The sequence below is a fragment of the Haliotis cracherodii genome, unplaced genomic scaffold (genome assembly GCF_022045235.1).
Source record: "Haliotis cracherodii isolate W230 unplaced genomic scaffold, xgHalCrac1.p SCAF_10, whole genome shotgun sequence".
Taxonomy (NCBI): Eukaryota; Metazoa; Mollusca; class Gastropoda; order Lepetellida; family Haliotidae; genus Haliotis; species Haliotis cracherodii.
Genome location: NW_027266265.1, coordinates 32,919,702 through 32,944,067, shown reverse-complemented (window position 1 = coordinate 32,944,067; position 24,366 = coordinate 32,919,702). Strand labels below are relative to the sequence as shown.

Sequence of the window (24,366 nt, the reverse complement as noted above, 5' to 3'; positions counted from 1 at the left end):
GACGTCATGACGTTTGTCACTTGATTGTGTGGTTTGTTTACAGACCGACGTTGCATGGTAGTGGTACTTATACCAAACTGTCGATTAACGTCAGTTGCAATTGATGGGTACGGTATCACATCGTGCAACCAACTCGGTAAATATAAAACGTCAATGCAAGATAATGACCAGTCTTGATTATCCCAAGAAACAGGCAAAATAGCGCTGAAGATTATATGGATGGACCAGTGAAAATCAGTGATGACACCAGTTGTTCGCGTAAAATATAAGCATGTCCTGCCCTACCGGTAGCACCCACAATTCACACAATGTGCATAAAAAAAGTATGTATTGCCTGACTCCCCACAGCCATGTGACTCCATCAGTCCTACCACTCCAGTCCACTGTCATTAGTGGTGGACACGTATGTTTCAACATTTCCACCAGCGATACAGGACTTCGGCCATGTCTACATACGTAAGCTCGGCCCACAATGCACTTGTGGAATGTAAAGTGTAACGTGATTAGTGAGTGAGTATGGTTTTACGGCGCTTGAGCAATATTCAATCAATATCAGAGCGTGGGACACCAGAAATAGGTTTCACACATCGTACACATGTAGGGAATCGAACCCGTGTCCTCGGCGTGACGAGCGAACGCTTTAACCAGAACGCTACCCCACTGCCCCGCCACGTAATTAAAATGAACCAATTGATAATCATTATAAATACCACATCTAAATCTTACTTATTGCTGTTAGGGAGTTTGAACATTAGCACACTAATACGGATATTATCATTTGACTTATTTAACCCTGAACTACACATTTGTAACGTGAGAGCGCAGGCAATTATTTGGATCCGCCCAGCCTTTTCGAGGATTAGAAATTCATGGTGTCGCTTATAACAGTTTTCTGTTAAATGCATCTCTAATAAAACACAAGGTTAGTCTTAACTTCGACATCTTAGAAAAGTAATAAATACACTACAATGAATATTAGACTACACTTTATGCGTCTAGCCTTGACTTTATATTACTATTTATATCATATCACACATGTTAAGTCTTTGTTCATATTCATATCGTGTGATGTCTATTTGTCTTTACTACATTCAATCGGGAACCATCATGCTGTATATGTTTGTTTATTATGAGTATAAACATAAACGCAGTTTCGTTTCAAAATATACTGGCATGTACATGCATTTATTTGGGTTTTTTTCATGAGAAATTAAATGATTGATTTATTTTTGTAGCTTGGATGGCGACTTCTCAGAAGTTAACAGAACACTTCCTGACATGTACAATATGTACAGAGGTGTTTGACAATCCATGCACACTTGTGTGTAATCACACCTTCTGTCGGAAATGTGTCGTCAGCTTCACCAAAACCAGACCAGAAGCCATCAGTGCCAAGTCTCTCTTGTGTCCATTCTGCAGCAAGATGACGAAAGTGTCTTCCCCTGAGAAACCAGTGGAGGAGTGGGCGGATGACATCAAGCCTATGTTTGTCATCCAGGGACTCCTGGACTCATTCGGCCCTGGATCTAAAGGTGAGCGTGAATACGGTCATTTGAACATATTCTAAATGTGTAATGTCCCATGGATGTGTCAGGAAGTCTTGGACAGGACATCATATGACCAGTTGTCTTAAACGACTTTGATCCTAGTACTACGTACGCTCGTCCACACTAAATATGTGTACTATTTGTTCCTTGAAATACACATACATGAAAACGTATTTTACTATTGTTATATAAAATGGTATTATAATGGGGATCTTATTGTTTCAGATACGACCTACTGCCGTTATTGTCAGGAGGAAGGGGAGACAACTCCTGCTACCTCTTGGTGTTCTGTTTGTGACGACGCCCTCTGTGAACGATGCTTGCGGATGCACAATAGAAATCCATCCTCACGTCACCATTACGTAGTTGACATGTCTGGAGAGGTCAAGGTCAGAAGAAGGCGAAGGGTTATGTGTAAGGACCACAAAGATGAAGACATAAAACTGATGTGCAAAGACTGCAAGAAAGCAGTTTGTCAAACATGTTGTATTATTTATCACAGAACTTGTAAATGCGTTGTTGAAATTGAAAAGGAAATACCTTCAATGAAATCAGAGTTGACCAGGAATAAAAACAACTTGATGAAGAAATATGATGAGATAAAAGCTCTCGTTGACAAACAGAAAACAAGATCCAAAGAAGAATCAAAGCGTTATTTGCAAATGGAATCAGACATCAAGTCTACCACTAAGAAAGCAATTGATATGATCAAACGCAAGGAAAGAAAACTTCTTGATGAACTGAAAGAAATCTCAGACAAACACATGAGGCAATTAAAAGCAGACATAAAGTCAGGAGAGATGTCAGTACAGATGTACCAACAACAGGCGGAGCTGATAGACCAGACTCTACAGTCTGAGTGTGACATGGATGTGTATGAGATGTATCAGGGATGTGAGGTCGGTGATGTGGATGCTGTCGGAGACGCAGACCTGAAAGAGAAGGGAAGAATAGCCAGCATCATGTTCAGACAGGACACGGACAAGCTGAGTAGAGCACTGGACGGTCTACAGCTGGGTGAGATAGTCGTCCTGTGTGAAGGTGTACTGAACCTGGAAGCGACTCCTGTGTTACAAGACACAATTAACGTCAGAGTAGCAGGAGATGGAAAAGCAGCGGATGCTACTGATGTCACAGTACTTGTTGTGAATGGTACAGAAACAGTTGTAGTCACAGACTTCAACAACACAAATGTGAAGTCCTTCTACACCAGGAATAACAAGGCATGCCACAGTAGGCTTAGTCTGGGTAGCGGACCGCGTCGTGTTACAAAAGTGAAACACAACCAGGTGGCTGTCACTCTGCCGGATAGCTTCCAGATTGTAACAGTTGAAGTCAACCCTAACCTGGTTCTGCTGTCAACCATCACAACAAACAAACAGTACCGGGGTATAACGTCTCTGACGTCATCAACACTAGCAGCAGGTTCCCACTCTCCTCCTTGTGTTGATATCCTGGATATGTCGGGACACGTGCTGAGGTCAATCAGTCCACTCCACAATGGTAACAACATATTACAGTGCCCCAACTTCCTCTGTACTACGAGGAAAGGAGACATCCTTGTGTCTGACTGTGTATCTAGGTGTGTTGTTTGTCTGACCACCGGGGCAAATGTGGTGATCACCTACAGCCCTACGGGAGACACAGCACTGAAATGTCCACGTGGTATCACAAGTACCAGCACAGGTGACATCCTGGTGACAGACAACTATTCAGATAGAATCATCCATCTGACTGAGGCGGGGGAGTTTGTGAGAAACATACTGACATCAACGGACGGTATTCAGTGTCCCATAGGTATGTGTCTAGATGGGCGTGGCTGTATGTATGTGTGCTCGTCACGTGTGGTTAAAACGTTTTCACTGCACTAACTATGTGCTGACTGGACTGAAAAATATTGCTTTAAATGAACTACATATGTTTGCTATTTTGTACATTTGAATTTAAAATTTGAAATTTAAAGTATGGCGCCCTTATCGTTGTTTGTGTGTTTACAGATAAAAAACATAAATTATATCAGTGAATCATATCGGCAAATCAACTAAGTTTTGCATGTGATTGTTGGACATGGTAGATTTAGCGGGGATCTCTCTTGAAAGTATCCCTTTTTCACATGTCTGTCCTGAAACAAAATGTTGTATATGCCAATGAAATTTGTAATAATTTCTTAAATATATAGTACAGGTCTGTGTATTCCAGTTAGCGTGACATGTAAAATGTGATTTTGATACATGATTTACAGTGCAAACAAACCCACTGGGATTCCGGGTAAGTACACAGCTATAGGTCACTATAGCAACGTATGCTTGTTGTAAGATGCAACTAAATGGATCGGGTTGTCAGGCTCCGTGAGTCGTTGATTGCATGTCATCGGATCCCACTATTGTGTGGGTCGATACTATTGATAACTGTCTGGTCAAGATTCGATTATTTATACACCGATGTCATACAGCTGGAATATTGCTGATTGCAAAGACTCAAGGTGTTGCAGTTTTAAATGACATAATACAACTACAACATCTGACATTCCATTGATATAGTAATGATGTTTTTGAACTGAGTTTTGTGAACACATTGAAAGTGGAGGAGACCCTGTTGTAAATATGTGTGTTGGAAGATGGTGTTGATGAACAACAGCATGGGCTGACAAAGTAATAGATTACTTGCCGCAGAATGAAAAACATTTTCATATATTTCTGGCCTCTGTTTTTATATTTGAAAACAGAAACCATGGCACTGGTGTCTTCTTCATGACGTTGCTGTTCACTAACAAGCTATGAATACAAAGGATCGTGCAGGATAAGGGTCATTTAACAGTGCTGGAAATGTCGCAGATTGAAGCTGAAGGGACTTATCGGAACTAAAATAGTTAATGAAACTGTAGAATCTTTGTTTTGAAAGCTATCCGGCTTGTTTACATAACTGACAATTAGCCTTTTTTCATCCGCACTTGAACAATTGAAAATGTCATCACGTTTGTTTGAAAGTATGCACATATATGCAGAAACTGAGTGATCTAAGGGAGATAACTGGAGCTGTGTATTAAGTGAAGCGCATTAAAATATATCTTATCTTCAATGAAAAATGAATAATAAAACACCAGTAGTTGTGACAGGTGGCTGTGTCGCTTTTCTATTGCATATTAAGCACATTTACTAAGTATTTCTACTGAACTATAAGAAAGTCTGTTAAATATACAAGTGCCTATCTCACCTGTCACACTAAAGACTTCTTAGCCTCAGATTCAGTGATGCGCTGACACCAAACTCAAGCATACCATTCCTGACATCAGACTGCATCGAGTGAGGTCAGGCCGGTGTTGGAGTCTGGTGTTGTTCTAGTTTTCTTCAACATAAAGTGTATGTCTTTACCCATGTCTGTACATACAGCCGGAGATAACCTCCTGTATACAGTGTCCACATTAAATCCTCCATGTAAGTCTCCTCCTGATGCACGGTCCTGGCATCTCCTCTCTACACGCCCTCTGTACACGCCCTCTGTACACGCCCTTTGTACACGCCCTCTCTACACGCCCTCTCTACACGCCCGGCTATGTGTGCATCAGTTGTGTTCTCTCATTGAAAGAAAGAAGGACGATGGCAGAACGGGGTTGGGCACTTTTACCTAACTCTGTACCTAGCAATATAAACACACATTTAACATGCACTAAAGAAGCAGGTGTAAGATCAAGCTGTAGTATGCATTGTACCTTTTGCAATGTGCTGCAGAATATCTTACTGTCAAAAACAGCTGGGACTGTCATGACGTGATCGATTCTTAGTTATGAATATACATTCAGGTAGCTCATTGAAACAAAACATATGGTAATGAGATAACAAAGAATAGTAAGATCTGCCAGAGATGTGAGGCCGGTGATGTAGAGGCTGTCGGGGACACGGACATGAAGGAGGGGGGGTGGGGGGGGAGAATATTGCATATTGAATATTACAGAAATGTTTGTTCATTGTTTGTAGGCGTCAAATTCAGGATTATGCATTGTTACACTGGTCATAGTGTAATCCTTTATCATTTAGTTGACACAATACTTGAAGGGTGATTATACACAAGAAGCCAAAACAAACAATCAACACCTGAAATGACATAATGTTTCTATTTTCTCCACATACTAATACTGAAATCGTTTCCAGCATTTGAAGACACCTTTGAAATATACCGAACATATAGGTACTTAACCACAAGTTTATTACATTTAATACCTCAGAAAAATTCCTATTTTGTTTAATATGTACTTTTGTTATTTTCGCGGGCAACCATGTATATGTCCCTGAAGCAAATTGCTCTCAGTCTGTCTGTTAGAATTTGGTATAATTTTAAGGAATGTGCTGCGCCATATTTGTTTCTGTAACAGTGTGTTCAATGAAACTAGATTCACCTTTTTAATTCAAGATTATATTTCGTGAGGCCTATGGTAATAGTAAAGCCCTTCACAAAATTTAGATTTGGCATTTTCACTGTTCAGGCTTTATAAATCCAATCCTATATGTGTATTAATGTATGTCATCCTTAACATCCAGTTGTCCTGGTACAGCTTTACATTATATATCGACGACCGCCATACCATTGCAAAAAATCACTACGGCAGAAAAACAACAATTTGTCATGCACCCTGTTCACGTAAAGTCACGTTCCCCTTGTGGACAGACAATTTATTTTGACTTGTGTATTCGAATGTGGCTGACAAACCCAATATACAATTTCTGGTTGGTCATACTGAGAGAGTAAGCCTTTCACTCATAATGACCTTTGGATACATCTTAGTAGAAATGTGGCCCAAATTGTAATTCCTAACATCAGTTACCAACTGGCCAAGCTCCTCGACTACCTTCACTGTCAAGGGAGTTTGTTTACTACGAATTCCCCAGCTACACTGTAAACAGTGTGTGTTCAGTTCCATCACTTTCCTTATCACGTACTTTTGCCATGTTTAGCATTCTGTTTAACAGCTAAAGGCATTGTGAGTTAAAATGTGGGATAGACCCGTACCCCCACTTGAAACCTTGATACGTATACCTTTACTGCAGGTATTTTCTAAAAGGGGTTCTCTCTATCAGTATTTTAGCATTCCTGGATGAGAGAAATACCATGAGTCACACAGCAACAACACATTTATGAACACAGCACATTTTAAATCTCGGCGGGATGCGAACCTGCAACCTCTTGATTTGTTGGCCTTCACGTTACCACCTGTGCTACGGAGACTGTTGTCTTCAGAGATGCTAGCTTTCCGCCTCACCATTCACCCAGCTTGGTTTATTTGAACATTTGTTTTGTTAATATTGTTCCACGTTGGTTGTAAGTCCTGGTGGTATATGAGTTATGCAATCTGATTTGTGCATCTAATTTCAATATATAGTATATATATTTTTAAAATTCTAAACATGTTTAGATTATGCGGATGTTGTGTTTAGGTGGTGTTTAGACTGTGAGACGATAGCTCATTTCATGTGTGTGGACCCTAATATTGTTTAGATAGAACACAGCAAATGTGTATTCCGGTTTGTATTTAAACACATTCCTAACATGATTGGATCTAAACATGTCTTGTATGTGTTTACATTATAAATACATTTAAACACATTCCTAACATGATTGGATCTAAACATGTCTTGTATGTGTTTACATTATAAATACATGTTTTACAGTATCGTGTGTTCAAGTGGCGTAACGGTATTGTAAAATGTAGCACATGTATTTTATGATATGAAGATGTTAATTTACCGAATGTTGCTTCAACTTTATTAATTGAAACTAGTTTACGGTCAGATCATGTATTACTGAAGTCCTAGGGCAACTTGGCAACACGTGTCCGCATCCAGGCTTTAATGACATTCTATGAAATAAAATACCCCCTTCCCCTCCCCATTCACCCATACACACACACACACACACACACACACACACACACACAACACACACACACATACACACGGACACACACACACAATACATTACCCTCCACACACTCACAAACACGTACACACGAACACGCACACACATACACACACGTACACGCACGCGCAGGCACACACTTATATGCACACGTACATACACACACGAACTACTTTGTAAAAGATTATCAAATGGGCGAGTCAAATCCAAATACATGTACAGCGAACACCGTTTGCTCAGCTGGGCTATAACCGCCCTGGTGAACAATTTCCCTCAACTCCGGTTTTGAATTCAAAGCTTACTGCCTCAGGTAAGCGTGTAGTCTGTCACTAGGGCTGTCGTCAACGTGTATCACAGAGCTACATTGCTGTCCTACTGTGTGTTGTGTTTCAGAGATGTCCATGTACACGTATACACGCCTAAAGTCTCTCACTACCCACCGTCCTCTCAGTGATACAATGTATATTGAATAAGACAGCTATCAAACCACAGGGCACAGTGCTGGTTTGTGTGTTTGTGTTTGTTTGTTTGTTGTTTAATACATGCGCAGTTCTGATGAATTATGTTAGTTGTTTTGCCATGTCAATCATTATACCCCAAGACACATTACATTCTCACTTACTGCTTCACATTCCATCCATACGATATGGCAGGAGGTATAGACAAGTTCTACTTTCGTTATGGTGGAGAGATAGTGTAACCACATAGCTACATTTTTGTCAAGTGATCAGTGGTAGAAATCATAGTTATTGCTATGTACAGTAAGAATGGTAACTGTAGTTGCCTCTAGCATAGCTACGTCATATCATGAGGCAAATTTCACTCTCTGGTGAACGCTGAACATTAAGTTATTGACACGATGTATGGGGAACACTATGTCGTTTCACATGTTCTACTTTCGTTATGGTAATGAGATGACGTCACGCCTGAGCTATGTCACGTTGTCGATAAGTGTGCACACAGTTCGAGTATATAATACGAGCTGTTTATAGATATCAACAAATACCCCGCTGATATGTCTGTCTCGCTCTGTGCTGAATACACAGAAGACCACCAGGCAGTTAGTTGTATTTATATCAGGATAGTATAGCAAACACAATCTAGAGTTTTGTGGTAAATCCTGACTATGCTGTATAAAAACCGGTTGATGACATGTGAAATACCTGATGACCAACAGGTCTATCAGTGAGTGAGCGAGAAAGTGAGTGAGTGAGTGAGTTGGCTTTGAACAGTCTTTCAGTTATCTTACAGCGTGTCAGCCGATGTGATGCAGGTCTTAGACGTTTTTTGAAACCCACCATCACGGGTATGGTGATGTCAAAACTAGAAACATTATCAGAGCGAACCGGGATTCCAGATCACAATCATTGGTTTCATAGTCTGCAACACCGCACAGCTAATTCCGGCGCCTTTCACGTGTCACCGTGCCCAGAACAGATCTATCAGCAATTAAAACAATTTTAAATCATGTAAATACTTTTCAATAAAAATCTCCATTGGATAAAATTTAATGGATCACACTAGTGTTACACTGTTTGTCATCAAACTAAGAATAAGTTGATCATTTATCATTGCTTGGTCGTTTGTTTTAAGACTTTTATGCATGCCGTGTATCTGCGTGTTATTCCGTTTTACTATGGGACATCTACCAGTCACTAGTTCATCTTTAAGTTCACCAAATATTTCGATGGGTATGGCTTGTGAAGACTCGTGGAAGGTCAGCATCGGGCTTAAGTAGAACGTTATGCAGGCAGGAGTGGTAGCTATGTGTTGGCATCCTGTTGAAGACATATAGTAAAACGTGAGCAGTACAAAGCTATGATTTTGCAGCTCGCCAGTTTCATGCATGGAGTATACCAGAAGTTTCCCTGCATCACATGAACACGCTGGTCGTGCAGGCCTTCCTCCTGCCCATTGTCTGGGAATATATTGAGAGAACTGCTCATACTTTCTTTCACCAACTGCATCTATATCCTCTTGTCGTTACAAAAGCAACAAAATCCTTTCTATATTCATAAGAAATCTCCATTGTACGAGTAGAACTATATCACGAACTCGTAAATCCCTATCAAGTAGTGACGATGTATACCAAATGTTCGCGAAAGGACGATGAGCATAGCCTACTCCACCCGTGGCACTCGTCAGAAACACGTGCAAAGGCTAGTCAAGAAATTGTTCTCCTGGGATCACTGCTGAATACAGATATTTAAGTTATAAACATGAAATAATATTTATTAACTTAATAAAGGTGTATGTAAGTGTTTGTAATTCACCTGACTGAAAGTCAAATATGAAATACTGACCGAATAAATAAAAACATGCAGCATGCATTCTCTTTGGAAGCAACAAAATGCCGTTATTGCTTCAAGTTTGGGAACATTAAATGCAATCTTTGTGAAGCTGATTGCAAAAAATACTTTGTGAAAATAAATTTCTGAGATGCTTTACTAAAAGATCAAAGGCGACGACATTACTTTAACATTTTTTATTTACGTCATGCTGTGATGACGTCATGACGTTTGTCACTTGATTGTGTGGTTTGTTTACAGAAGGACGTTGCATGGTAGTGGTACGTATACCAAACCGTCGATTAACGTCAGTTGCAATTGATGGGTACGGTATCACAATGTGCAACCAACTCGGTAAATATAAAACGTCAATGCAAGAGAATGACCAGTCTTGATGATCCCATGAAACAGGCCAAATAGGAGTGAAGATTATATGGATGGACCACTAATCAGTGATGACACCAGTTGTTCGCGTAAAATATAAGCATGTCCTGCCCTACCGGTAGTACCCCAATTCACACAATGTGCATAAAAAGTATGTATTGCCTGACTCCCCACAGCTATGTGACTCCATCAGTCCTACCACTCCAGTCCACTGTCATTAGTGGTGGACGTGTATGTTTCAACATTTCCACCAGTGATACAGGACTTCGGCCATGACCACATACGTAAGCTCGGCCCACAATGCACTTGTGAAAATGTTAAGTGTTACGTGATTAGTGAGTGAGTATGGTTTTACGGCGCTTGAGCAATATTCCATCAATATCAGAGCGTGGCACACCAGAAATGGGCTTCACACATCGCACACATGTAGGGAATCGAACCCGGATCCTTTGCGTGACGAGCGAACGCTTTAACCAGAATGCTACCCCACTGCCCCGCCACGTAATTAAAATGAACCAATTGATAATCATTATAAATACAACATCTAAATCTTACTTATTGCTGTTAGGGATTTTGAACAATAGCACACTAATACGGATATTATCATTTGACTTATTTAACCCTGATCTACACATTTGTAACGTGAGAGTGCAGGCAATTAATTGGATCTGCCCAGCCTTTTCGAGGATTTAGAATTGATGGCGTCGCTTATAATAGTTTTCTGTTAAATGCATCTCTAATAAAACACAAGGTTAGTCTTAACTTTCACATCTTAGAAAAGTAATAAATACACTACAATGTACATTAGACTACACTGTATACGTCTAGCCTTGACTTTGTATTATTATTTATATCATATCACGCATGTTAAGTCTTTGTTCATATTCATATCGTGTGATGTCTATTTGTCTTTACTACATTCAATCGGGAACCATCATGCTGTATATGTTTGTTTATTATGAGTATAAACATAAACGCAGTTTCGTTTCAAAATATACTGGCATGTACATGCATTTATTTTTTTTTTCATGAGAAATTAAATGATTTATTTATTTTTGTAGCTGGGATGGCGACCTCTCAGAAGTTAACAGAACACTTCCTGACATGTACAATATGTACAGAGGTGTTTGACAAGCCATGCACACTTGTGTGTAATCACACCTTCTGTCGGAAATGTGTCGTCAGCTTCACCAAAACCGGACCAGAAGCCATCAGTGCCAAGTCTCTCCTGTGTCCATTCTGCAGCAAGATGACGAAAGTGTCTTCCCCTGAGAAACCAGTGGAGGAGTGGGCGGATGACGTCAAGCCTATGTTTGTCATCCAGGGACTCCTGGACTCATTCGGCCCTGGATCTAAAGGTGAGCGTGAATACGATCATTTGAACATATTCTAAATGTGTAATGTCCCATGGATGTGTCAGGAAGTCTTGGACAGGACAACATATGACCAGTTGTCTTAAACGACTTTGATCCTAGTACTACGTACGCTCGTCCACACTAAATATGTGTACTATTTGTTCCTTGAAATACACATACATAAAAACGTATTTTACTATTGTTATATAAAATGGTATTATAATGGGGATCTTATTGTTTCAGATACGACCTACTGCCGTTATTGTCAGGAGGAAGGGGAGACAACTCCTGCTACCTCTTGGTGTTCTGTTTGTGACGACGCACTCTGTGAACGCTGCTTGCGGATGCACAATAGAAACCCATCCTCACGTCACCATGACGTAGTTGACATGTCTGGAGAGGTCAAGGTCAGACGAAGGCGAAGGGTTATGTGTAAGGACCACAAAGATGAAGACATAAAACTGATGTGCAAAGACTGCAAGAAAGCAGTTTGTCAAACATGTTGTATTATTCATCACAGAACTTGTAAATGCGTTGTTGAAATTGAAAAGGAAATACCTTCAATGAAATCAGAGTTGACCAGGAATAAAAACTACTTGATGAGGAAATATGATGAGATAAAAGCTCTCGTTGACAAACAGAAAACAAGATCCAAAGAAGAATCAAAGCGTTATTTGCAAATGGAATCCGACATCAAGTCTACCACTAAGAAAGCAATTGATGTGATCAAACGCAAGGAAAGAAAACTTCTTGATGAACTGAAAGAAATGTCAGACAAACACATGAGGCTATTGAGGGCAGACATAAAGTCAGGGGAGTTGTCAGTACAGATGTACCAACAACAAGCAGAGCTGATAGACCAGACTCTACGCTCTGAGTGTGACATGGGTGTGTATGAGATGTATCAGGGATGTGAGGTCGGTGATGTGGATGCTGTCGGAGACGCAGACCTGAAAGAGAAGGGGAGAATAGCCAGCATCATGTTCAGACAGGACACGGACAAGCTGAGTAGAGCACTGGACGACCTACAGCTGGGTGAGATAGACGTCCTGTGTGAAGGTGTACTGAACCTGAAGGCGACTCCTGTGTTACAAGACACAATTAACGTCAGAGTAGCAGGAGATGGAAAAGCAGCAGAAGCTACTGATGTCACAGTACTTGTTGTGAATGGTACAGATACAATTGTAGTCACAGACGTCGGCAACACAAATGTGAAGACCTTCTACACCAGGAATAACAAGGTTTCCCACAGTAAGCTCAGTCTGAGCAGCGGACCTTACGGTGTGACAAAAGTGAAACACAACCAGGTGGCTGTCACTGTGCCAGTTACCAGCCAGATTGTAACAGTTGAAGTCAACCCTGACCTGGTGCTGCTGTCAACCATCACAACCAACAAACCGTACTTTGGCATAACGTCTCTGACGTCATCAACACTAGCAGCAGGTTCCCAGTCTCCTCCCTGTGTTGATATCCTGGATATGTCGGGACACGTGCTGAGGTCAATCAGTCCACTCCACAATGCTAACAACATATTACAGTGCCCCAACTTTCTCTGTACTACGAGGAAAGGAGACATCCTTGTGTCTGACTGTGGATCCAAGTGTGTTGTTTGTCTGACCCCCTGGGGAGATGTGGTGTTCACCTACAGCCCTACAGGAGACACAGCACTGGGATATCCACGTGGTATCACAAGTACCAGCACAGGTGACATCCTGGTGACAGACAACTATCAACATAGAATCATCCATCTGACTGAGTCGGGGGAGTTTGTGAGAAACATACTGACATCACAGGACGGTATTCATGGTCCGCAGGGTCTTTGTCTAGATGGGCGTGGCTGTATGTATGTGTGCTCATCACGTGTGCTTAAAGCGTTTTCACTGCACTGATTATGTGCTGACTGGACTGAAAAATATTGCTTTAAATGAACTACATATGTTTGCTATTTTGTACATTTGAATTTAAAATTTGAAATTAAAGTATTGCACCACAATCATTGTTTGTATGTTTACAGATAAAGAACATAAATTATATCAGTGAATCATATCGGCAAATCAACTCAGTTTTGTATGTGATTGTTGGACATGGTAGATTTAGCGGGGCTCTCTCTTTAAAGTATCCCTTTTTCACATATCTGTCCTGAAACAAAATGTTTCATATGCCTATGAAATTTGTAATAATTTGTTAGATATATAGTACAGGTCTGTGTATTCCGGTCAGAGTGACTAGTTTCAATAAATACATTTAAAATGTGATTTTGATACATGATTTACAGTGCAAACAAACCCACTGGGATTCCGGGTAAGTACACAGCTATAGGTCACTATAGCAACGTACGCTTGTTGTAAGATGCAACTAAATGGATCGGGTTGTCAGGCTCGGTGAGTCGTTGCATGTCATCGTATCCCACTATTGTGTGGGTCGATGCTATTGATAACTGTCTGGTCAAGATTCGATTATTTATACACCGGTGTCATACAGCTGGAATATTACTGATATTGCTCAAGGTATTGCAGTTCTAAATGCAAAATACAACTACAACATCTGACATTCCATTGATATAGTAATGATGTTTTGGAATTGAGTTTTGTGAGGAGACCCTGTTGTAAATATGTGTGTTGGAAGATGGTGTTGATGAACACCAGCATGGGCTGACAAAGTAATAGATTACTTGCCGCAGAATGAAAAAACAATTTCAACTAACCTCTGTTAGCTTATTTGAAAACAGAAACCATGGCACTGATGTCCTATTTATGACGTTGCTGTTCACTAACAAGCTATGAATACAGAGACTCGTGTAGGATAAGGGTCAATTTACGGCACTGGAAATGTCGCAGATTGAAGCTGAAGGGACTTATCGGAACTAAAATAAATAATGAAACTTTAGAATCTTTGTTTTTGAAAGCTATCCGACTTGTATTGTAACTGACAATTAGTTGTTTTTTTAATCCGCACTTGAACGATTGAAAATGTCATTACGTTTGTTTGAAAGTATGCACAAGTGCAGAAACAGAGCGGTCCAAGGGAGATAACTGTAGCTGTATATTAAGTGAAGCGCATTAAAATATATCTTGTCTTCAATGAAAAATGAATAATAAAACACCAGTAGTTGTGACAGGTGGCTGTTTCGCTTTTTTATTGCATAGAAAGCACATTTACTAAGTATTTCTACTGAACTATAAAAAGGTCTGTTAAATATACAGGTACCTATCTTACCTGTCACACTGAAGATATCTAAGCCTCAGATTCACTGATGCGCTGTCACCAAACTCAAGCATACCATTTCTTACACATAAACTGTATTTCTTTACCCATGTATGTACATACAGCAGGAGGTAACCGCCTGTATACAGTGTCCACATTAAATCCTCCATGTAAGTCTCCTACTGATGCACGGTCCTGGCACCTCCTCTCTACACGCGCTCTGTACACGCCCTCTGTACACGCCCTCTGTACACGCCCTCTCTACACGCCCGGCTATGTATGCATCAGTTGTGTTCTCTCATTGAGAGAAAGAAGGACGATGGCAGAATGGGGTTGGGCACTTTTACCTAACTCTGTACCTCGCAATATAAACACACATTTAACATGCACTAAAGAAGCAGGTGTAAGATCAAGCTGTGGTATGCATTGTACTTTTTGCAATGTGCTGCAGAATATCTTACTGTCAAAGACAGCTGGGACTGTCGTGACGTGATCGATTCTTAGTTATGAATATACAGTCAGGTAGCTCATTGAAACATAACATGTGGTAATGAGATAACAAAGAATAGAACAGATCTGTCGGAGGCTGTCGGGGACACGGACATAAAGGAGGGGGGAAGAATATTACGTTATTACAGAAATGTTAGTTCATTGTTTGAAGGTGTCAAATTCAGAATTACGCATTGTTACAATGGTCATAGTGTAATCCTTTATTATTTAGTTGACACAATACTTGAAGGGTGATTATACACAAGAAGCAAAAACAAACAATCAACACCTGAAATGACATAATGTTTCTATTTTCTCCACATACTAATGCTGAAATAGTTTCCAGCATTTGAAGATACCTTTGAAATATACCGAATATATAGGTACTTAACCACAAGTTTATTACTTTTAATACCTGAGAATAATTCCTATTTTGTTTGATATGTACTTTTGTTACTATCGCGGGCAACCAGTCCATGTATATGTCCTTGAAGCAAATTGCTCCCAGTCTAAATACATTTGGTATAATTGTAAGGGATGTGCTGCGCCATATTTGTTTCTGTAACAGTGTGTTCAATGAAACTAGATTCACTTTTTTAATTCAAGATTATATTTCGTGACGCCTATGGTAATAGTAAAGCCCTTCACAAAATTAAGATTTGGCATTTTCACTGTTCAGGCTTTATAAATCCAATCCTATATGTGTATTAATGTATGTCATCCTTAACATCCAGTTGACCTGGTACAGCTTCACATTATATATCGACGACCGCCATACCATTGCAAAAAATCACTACGGCAGAAAAACAACAATTTGTCATGCACCCTGTTCACGTAAAGTCACATTCCCCTTGTGGACAGACAATTTATTTTGACTTGTGTATTCGAATGTCGCTCACAAACCCAATATACCATTTCTCGTTGGTCATACTGAGAGAGTAAGCCTTTCACTCATAATGACCTTTGGATAGATCTTAGTAGAAATGTGGCCCAAATTGTAATTCCTAACATCAGTTACCAACTGGCCAAGCTCCTGGACTCCATGTAAGAACTACCTTCACTGTCAAGGGTGTTTGTTTACTACGAATTCCACAGCTACACTGTAAACAGTGTGTGTTCAATTCCATCACTTTCCTTATCACGTACTTTTGCCATGTTTAGCATTCTGTTTAACAGCTAAACGCGTTGTGAGTTAAAATGTGGGATAGACCCGTACCCCCACTTGAAACATTGATACGTATACCTTTACTGCAGGTATTTTCTAAAAGGGGATCTCTCTTTATCAGTATTTCAGCATTCCTGGATGAGAGAAATACCATGAGTCACACAGCAACAACACATTTATGAACACAGCACATTTTAAATGTCGGTGGGATGTGAACCTGCAACCTCTTGATTTGTTGGCCTTCACGTTACCACCTGTGCTACGGAGACTGTTGTCTTCAGAGATGCTAGCTTTCCGCCTCACCATTCACCCAGCTTGGTTCACCCAGCATTTGTTTTGTTAATATTGTTCCACGTTGGTTGTAAGTCCTGGTGGTATATGAGTTATGCAATCTGATTTGTGCATCTAATTTCAATATATAGTATATATATTTTTAAAATTCTAAACATGTTTAGATTATGCGGATGTTGTGTTTAGGTGGTGTTTAGACTGTGAGACGATAGCTCATTTCATGTGTGTGGACCCTAATATTGTTTAGATAGAACACAGCAAATGTGTATTCCGGTTTGTATTTAAACACATTCCTAACATGATTGGATCTAAACATGTCTTGTATGTGTTTACATTATAAATACATTTAAACACATTCCTAATATGATTGGATCTAAACATGTCTTGTATGTGTTTACATTATAAATACATTTAAACACATTCCTAACATGATTGGATCTAAACATGTCTTGTATGTGTTTACATTATAAATACATGTTTTACAGTATCGTGTGTTCAAGTGGCGTAACGGTATTGTAAAATGTAGCACATGTATTTTATGATATGAAGATGTTAATTTACCGAATGTTGCTTCAACTTTATTAATTGAAACTAGTTTACGGTCAGATCATGTATTACTGAAGTCCTAGGGCAACTTGGCAACACGTGTCCCCATCCAGGCTTTAATGACATTCTATGAAATAAAATACCCCCTTCCCCTCCCCATTCACCCATACACACACACGCTCACTCGCTCATCAGCTCACACACACACACACATACACACGGACACACACTCACACATACAATACATTACCCTCCACACACTCACAAACACGTACACACGAACACGCACACACATACACACACGTACACGCACGCGCACGCACACACTTATATGCACACGTACATACACACACGAACTACTTTGTAAAAGATTATCAAATGGGCGAGTCAAATCCAAATACATGTACAGCGAACACCGTTTGCTCAGCTGGGCTATAACCGCCCTGGTGAACAATTTCCCTCAACACCGGTTTTGAATTCAAAGCTTACTGCCTCAGGTAAGTGTGTAGTCTGTCACTAGGGCTGTCGTCAACGTGTATCACAGAGCTACATTGCTGTCCTACTGTGTGTTGTGTTTCAGAGATGTCCATGTACACGTATACACGCCTAAAGTCTCTCACTACCCACCGTCCTCTCAGTGATACAATGTATATTGAATAAGACAGCTATCAAACCACAGGGCACAGTGCTGGTTTGTGTGTTTGTGTTTGTTTGTTTGTTGTTTAATACATGCGCAGTTCTGATGAATTATGTTAGTTGTTTTGCCATGTCAATCATTATACCCCAAGACACATTACATTCTCACTTACTGCTTCACATTCCATCGATACGATATGGCAGGAGGTATAGACAAGTTCTACTTTCGTTATGGTGGAGAGATAGTGTAACCACATAGCTACATGTTTGTCAAGTGATCAGTGGTAGAAATCATAGTTATTGCTATGTACAGTAAGAATGGTAACTGTAGTTGCCTCTAGCATAGCTACGTCATATCATGAGGCAAATTTCACTCTCTGGTGAACGTTGAACATTAAGTTACTGACACGATGTATGGGGAACACTATGTCGTTTCACATGTTCTACTTTCGTTATGGTAATGAGATGACGTCACGCCTGAGCTATGTCACGTTGTCGATAAGTGTGCACACAGTTCGAGTATATAATACGAGCTGTTTATAGATATCAACAAATACCCCGTTGATATGTCTGTCTTGCTCTGTGCTGAATACACAGTAGACCACCAGGCAGTTAGTTGTATTTATATCAGGATAGTATAGCAAACACAATCTAGAGTTTTGTGGTAAATCCTGACTATGCTGTATAAAAACCGGTTGATGACATGTGAAATACCTGATGACCAACAGGTCTATCAGTGAGTGAGCGAGAAAGTGAGTGAGTGAGTGAGTTGGCTTTGAACAGTCTTTCAGTTATCTTACAGCGTGTCAGCCGATGTGATGCAGGTCTTAGACGTTTTTTGAAACCCACCATCACGGGTATGGTGATGTCAAAACTAGAAACATTATCAGAGCGAACCGGGATTCCAGATCACAATCATTGGTTTCATAGTCAGCAACACCGCACAGCTAATTCCGGCGCCTTTCACGTGTCACCGTGCCCAGAACAGATCTATCAGCAATTAAAACAATTTTAAATCATGTAAATACTTTTCAATAAAAATCTCCATTGGATAAAATTTAATGGATCACACTAGTGTTACACTGTTTGTCATCAAACTAAGAATAAGTTGATCATTTATCATTGCTTGGTCGTTTGTTTTAAGACTTTTATGCATGCCGTGTATCTGCGTGTTATTCCGTTTTACTATGGGACATCTACCAGTCACTAGTTCATCTTTAAGTTCACCAAATATTTCGATGGGTATGGCTTGTGAAGACTCGTGGAAGGTCAGCATCGGGCTTAAGTAGAACGTTATGCAGGCAGGAGTGGTAGCTATGTGTTGGCATCCTGTTGAAGACATATAGTAAAACGTGAGCAGTACAAAGCTATGATTTTGCAGCTCGCCAGTTTCATGCATGGAGTATACCAGAAGTTTCCCTGCATCACATGAACACGCTGGTCGTGCAGGCCTTCCTCCTGCCCATTGTCTGGGAATATATTGAGAGAACTGCTCATACTTTCTTTCACCAACTGCATCTATATCCTCTTGTCGTTACAAAAGCAACAAAATCCTTTCTATATTCATAAGAAATCTCCATTGTACGAGTAGAACTATATCACGAACTCGTAAATCCCTATCAAGTAGTGACGATGTATACCAAATGTTCGCGAAAGGACGATGAGCATAGCCTACTCCACCCGTGGCACTCGTCAGAAACACGTGCAAAGGCTAGTCAAGAAATTGTTCTCCTGGGATCACTGCTGAATACAGATATTTAAGTTATAAACATGAAATAATATTTATTAACTTAATAAAGGTGTATGTAAGTGTTTGTAATTCACCTGACTGAAAGTCAAATATGAAATACTGACCGAATAAATAAAAACATGCAGCATGCATTCTCTTTGGAAGCAACAAAATGCCGTTATTGCTTCAAGTTTGGGAACATTAAATGCAATCTTTGTGAAGCTGATTGCAAAAAATACTTTGTGAAAATAAATTTCTGAGATGCTTTACTAAAAGATCAAAGGCGACGACATTACTTTAACATTTTTTATTTACGTCATGCTGTGATGACGTCATGACGTTTGTCACTTGATTGTGTGGTTTGTTTACAGAAGGACGTTGCATGGTAGTGGTACGTATACCAAACCGTCGATTAACGTCAGTTGCAATTGATGGGTACGGTATCACAATGTGCAACCAACTCGGTAAATATAAAACGTCAATGCAAGAGAATGACCAGTCTTGATGATCCCATGAAACGGGCCAAATAGGAGTGAAAATTATATGGATGGACCAGTGAAAATCAGTGATGACACCAGTTGTTCGCGTAAAATATAAGCATGACCTGCCCTACCGGTAGTACCCCAATTCACACAATGTGCATAAAAAGTATGTATTGCCTGACTCCCCACAGCTATGTGACTCCATCAGTCCTACCACTCCAGTCCACTGTCATTAGTGGTGGACGTGTATGTTTCAACATTTCCACCAGTGATACAGGACTTCGGCCATGACCACATACGTAAGCTCGGCCCACAATGCACTTGTGAAAATGTTAAGTGTTACGTGATTAGTGAGTGAGTATGGTTTTACGGCGCTTGAGCAATATTCCATCAATATCAGAGCGTGGCACACCAGAAATGGGCTTCACACATCGCACACATGTAGGGAATCGAACCCGGATCCTTTGCGTGACGAGCGAACGCTTTAACCAGAATGCTACCCCACTGCCCCGCCACGTAATTAAAATGAACCAATTGATAATCATTATAAATACAACATCTAAATCTTACTTATTGCTGTTAGGGATTTTGAACAATAGCACACTAATACGGATATTATCATTTGACTTATTTAACCCTGATCTACACATTTGTAACGTGAGAGTGCAGGCAATTAATTGGATCTGCCCAGCCTTTTCGAGGATTTAGAATTGATGGCGTCGCTTATAATAGTTTTCTGTTAAATGCATCTCTAATAAAACACAAGGTTAGTCTTAACTTTCACATCTTAGAAAAGTAATAAATACACTACAATGTACATTAGACTACACTGTATACGTCTAGCCTTGACTTTGTATTATTATTTATATCATATCACACATGTTAAGTCTTTGTTCATATTCATATCGTGTGATGTCTATTTGTCTTTACTACATTCAATCGGGAACCATCATGCTGTATATGTTTGTTTATTATGAGTATAAACATAAACGCAGTTTCGTTTCAAAATATACTGGCATGTACATGCATTTATTTTTTTTTTCATGAGAAATTAAATGATTTATTTATTTTTGTAGCTGGGATGGCGACCTCTCAGAAGTTAACAGAACACTTCCTGACATGTACAATATGTACAGAGGTGTTTGACAAGCCATGCACACTTGTGTGTAATCACACCTTCTGTCGGAAATGTGTCGTCAGCTTCACCAAAACCAGACCAGAAGCCATCAGTGCCAAGTCTCTCCTGTGTCCATTCTGCAGCAAGATGACGAAAGTGTCTTCCCCTGAGAAACCAGTAGAGGAGTGGGCGGATGACGTCAAGCCTATGTTTGTCATCCAGGGACTCCTGGACTCATTCGGCCCTGGATCTAAAGGTGAGCGTGAATACGATCATTTGAACATATTCTAAATGTGTAATGTCCCATGGATGTGTCAGGAAGTCTTGGACAGGACAACATATGACCAGTTGTCTTAAACGACTTTGATCCTAGTACTACGTACGCTCGTCCACACTAAATATGTGTACTATTTGTTCCTTGAAATACACATACATGAAAACGTATTTTACTATTGTTATATAAAATGGTATTATAATGGGGATCTTATTGTTTCAGATACGACATACTGCCGTTATTGTCAGGAGGAAGGGGAGACAACTCCTGCTACCTCTTGGTGTTCTGTTTGTGACGACGCCCTCTGTGAACGCTGCTTGCGGATGCACAATAGAAACCCATCCTCACGTCACCATGACGTAGTTGACATGTCTGGAGAGGTCAAGGTCAGACGAAGGCGAAGGGTTATGTGTAAGGACCACAAAGATGAAGACATAAAACTGATGTGCAAAGACTGCAAGAAAGCAGTTTGTCAAACATGTTGTATTATTCATCACAGAAATTGTAAATGCGTTGTTGAAATTGAAAAGGAAATACCTTCAATGAAATCAGAGTTGACCAGGAATAAAAACTACTTGATGAGGAAATATGATGAGATAAAAGCTCTCGTTGACAAACAGAAAACAAGATCCAAAGAAGAATCAAAGCGTTATTTGCAAATGGAATCAGACATCAAGTCTACCACTAAGAAAGCAATTGATATGATCAAACGCAAGGAAAGAAAACTTCTTGATGAACTGAAAGAAATGTCAGACAAACACATGAGGCTATTGAGGGCAGACATAAAGTCAGGAGAGTTGTCAGTACAGATGTACCAACAACAAGCGGAGCTGATAGACCAGACTCTACGCTCTGAGTGTGACATGGATGTGTATGAGATGTATCAGGGATGTGAGGTCGGTGATGTGGATGCTGTCGGAGACGCAGACCTGAAAGAGAAGGGGAGAATAGCCAGCATCATGTTCAGACAGGACACGGACAAGCTGAGTAGAGCACTGGACGGTCTACAGCTGGGTGAGATAGACGTCCTGTGTGAAGGTGTACTGAACCTGAAGGCGACTCCTGTGTTACAAGACACAATTAACGTCAGAGTAGCAGGAGATGGAAAAGCAGCGGATGCTAATGATGTCACAGTACTTGTTGTGAATGGTACAGATACAATTGTAGTCACAGACTTCAACAACACAAATGTGAAGACCTTCTACACCAGGAATAACAAGGTTTCCCACAGTAAGCTCAGTCTGAGCAGCGGACCTTACGGTGTGACAAAAGTGAAACACAACCAGGTGGCTGTCACTGTGCCAGATACCAGACAGATTGTAACAGTTGAAGTCAACCCTGACCTGGTGCTGCTGTCAACCATCACAACCAACAAACCGTACTTTGGCATAACGTCTCTGACGTCATCAACACTAGCAGCAGGTTCCCAGTCTCCTCCCTGTGTTGATATCCTGGATATGTCGGGACACGTGCTGAGGTCAATCAGCCCACTCCACAATGCTAACAACATATTACAGTGCCCCAACTTCCTCTGTACTACGAGGAAAGGAGACATCCTTGTGTCTGACTGGGTATCCAGGTGTGTTGTTTGTCTGACCCCCTGGGGAGATGTGGTGTTCACCTACAGCCCTACAGGAGACACAACACTGGAGTGTCCATGTGGTATCACAAGTACCAGCACAGGTGACATCCTGGTGACAGACAACTCTCCAGATAGCATCATCCATCTGACTGAGTCGGGGGAGTTTGTGAGAAACATACTGACATCACAGGATGGTATTCAGTATCCCCAGGGTGTGTGTCTAGATGGGCGTGGGTTTATGTATGTGTGTATGTCAAGTGACGTTAAGGTTTTTCACTGCATTGATTAAGTGGAGATTGGACTGAAAAACCTTGCCTTTAACGAATTACATGTGTTTGTTATTTTGTAGAATCGTGTATTTGTTTGTGTGTTTACATTTCAAGAACATAAACAATGTCAGAGGACCATATGAACAAATCAACAAAGGTTTTGTATGTGAACGTTGGATATGTTAGATAAATCAACAATGCATCTATTTTTCACATTTTTCCCATATATTATGTAAATCACTGATATATAGTGTAGGTGTCAATGTTCCTGTAACTATGAATAATATAAATAAATATGGAGGATGAGGTGATTGTGATACATAGGTATGCATTTCAAACACAGCCGTGGTGATTCCGGGTATGATTATTGGTCCCCTATTCTTGATCGGTTGGTCAGGCTCGGTGACTTGGTTGTTTGCATGTTATCCTATCCCAATTACGTGGGTCGGTGCTCATGACATCGATCACAGGATTGTCTGGTACAGACGCAGTTACTTACAGATAGGCTCCATGAAGATGGAATATTGCCGAGTGTGGAGTTAAGCAACAAACAAACAATACAGCACAAGTATAGTTAACTTCACCAACTAGGACTCGGTATATGGGTTACAACAAAGTGAATCTAGATCTTTAATGCTGAACTTCGGCATTGATACTCATAACAGTACAACAACGTTTTCTATCACATTGATAATGATGATTTTGTGTTCCAACATGAACGTTTGGCAGTTTGGATTGATTAAAGTTATTTGTAATACAGATTGGTTGTTGAGTTGAGGTGTTGTAAATGTCAAAATATGCTATCGGTGAACAACAGCTTGAGCTGACAATTTAATAGATTACTTGCGGCAGAATACAAAAACTCTGAAACACGTTTCCGACCTCTGTATGTTTGACAATCATGGCGACTGGTGTCCTCTTTATGGTCGTTGCTATTTACTGAGAAGATGCAAATACGAACGACCATTTAGAATAAGGGCCAATTCAGACACTGGAAATGTCCTATTTTAAAGTTGTAGTCAACATTGTTATGAAAGTTATAAAGGGACTGAAATGTTTTGTTCTGTCTTACCCTTGAAAGATTGAAAATGTTCTCAA

At 40.2% G+C, this 24,366-nt stretch overlaps 2 protein-coding genes across 2 annotated transcripts; both read left to right on the top strand.

The window, feature by feature from the left end:
* Nucleotides 1-1,235: 1,235 nt before the first annotated feature.
* LOC139454318 (uncharacterized) lies at nucleotides 1,236-13,373 on the top strand. The gene is made up of 4 exons (XM_071235947.1): nucleotides 1,236-1,532; nucleotides 1,773-3,344; nucleotides 11,191-11,487; nucleotides 11,728-13,373. The coding sequence occupies exons 1-4, from the start codon at nucleotides 1,241-1,243 to the stop codon at nucleotides 13,371-13,373; spliced, it is 3,807 nt and encodes a 1,268-aa protein (XP_071092048.1). The 5' UTR covers nucleotides 1,236-1,240.
* A 4,221-nt stretch (nucleotides 13,374-17,594) lies between these two features.
* On the top strand, nucleotides 17,595-24,007 carry LOC139454319 (E3 ubiquitin-protein ligase TRIM56-like). Its single transcript, XM_071235948.1, has 3 exons — nucleotides 17,595-17,676; nucleotides 21,103-21,399; nucleotides 21,640-24,007. Exons 2-3 carry the CDS (start codon nucleotides 21,108-21,110, stop codon nucleotides 23,286-23,288), a joined length of 1,941 nt encoding a protein of 646 aa, XP_071092049.1. The 5' UTR covers nucleotides 17,595-17,676; nucleotides 21,103-21,107; the 3' UTR covers nucleotides 23,289-24,007.
* The last annotated feature ends 359 nt before the right edge of the window (nucleotides 24,008-24,366 follow it).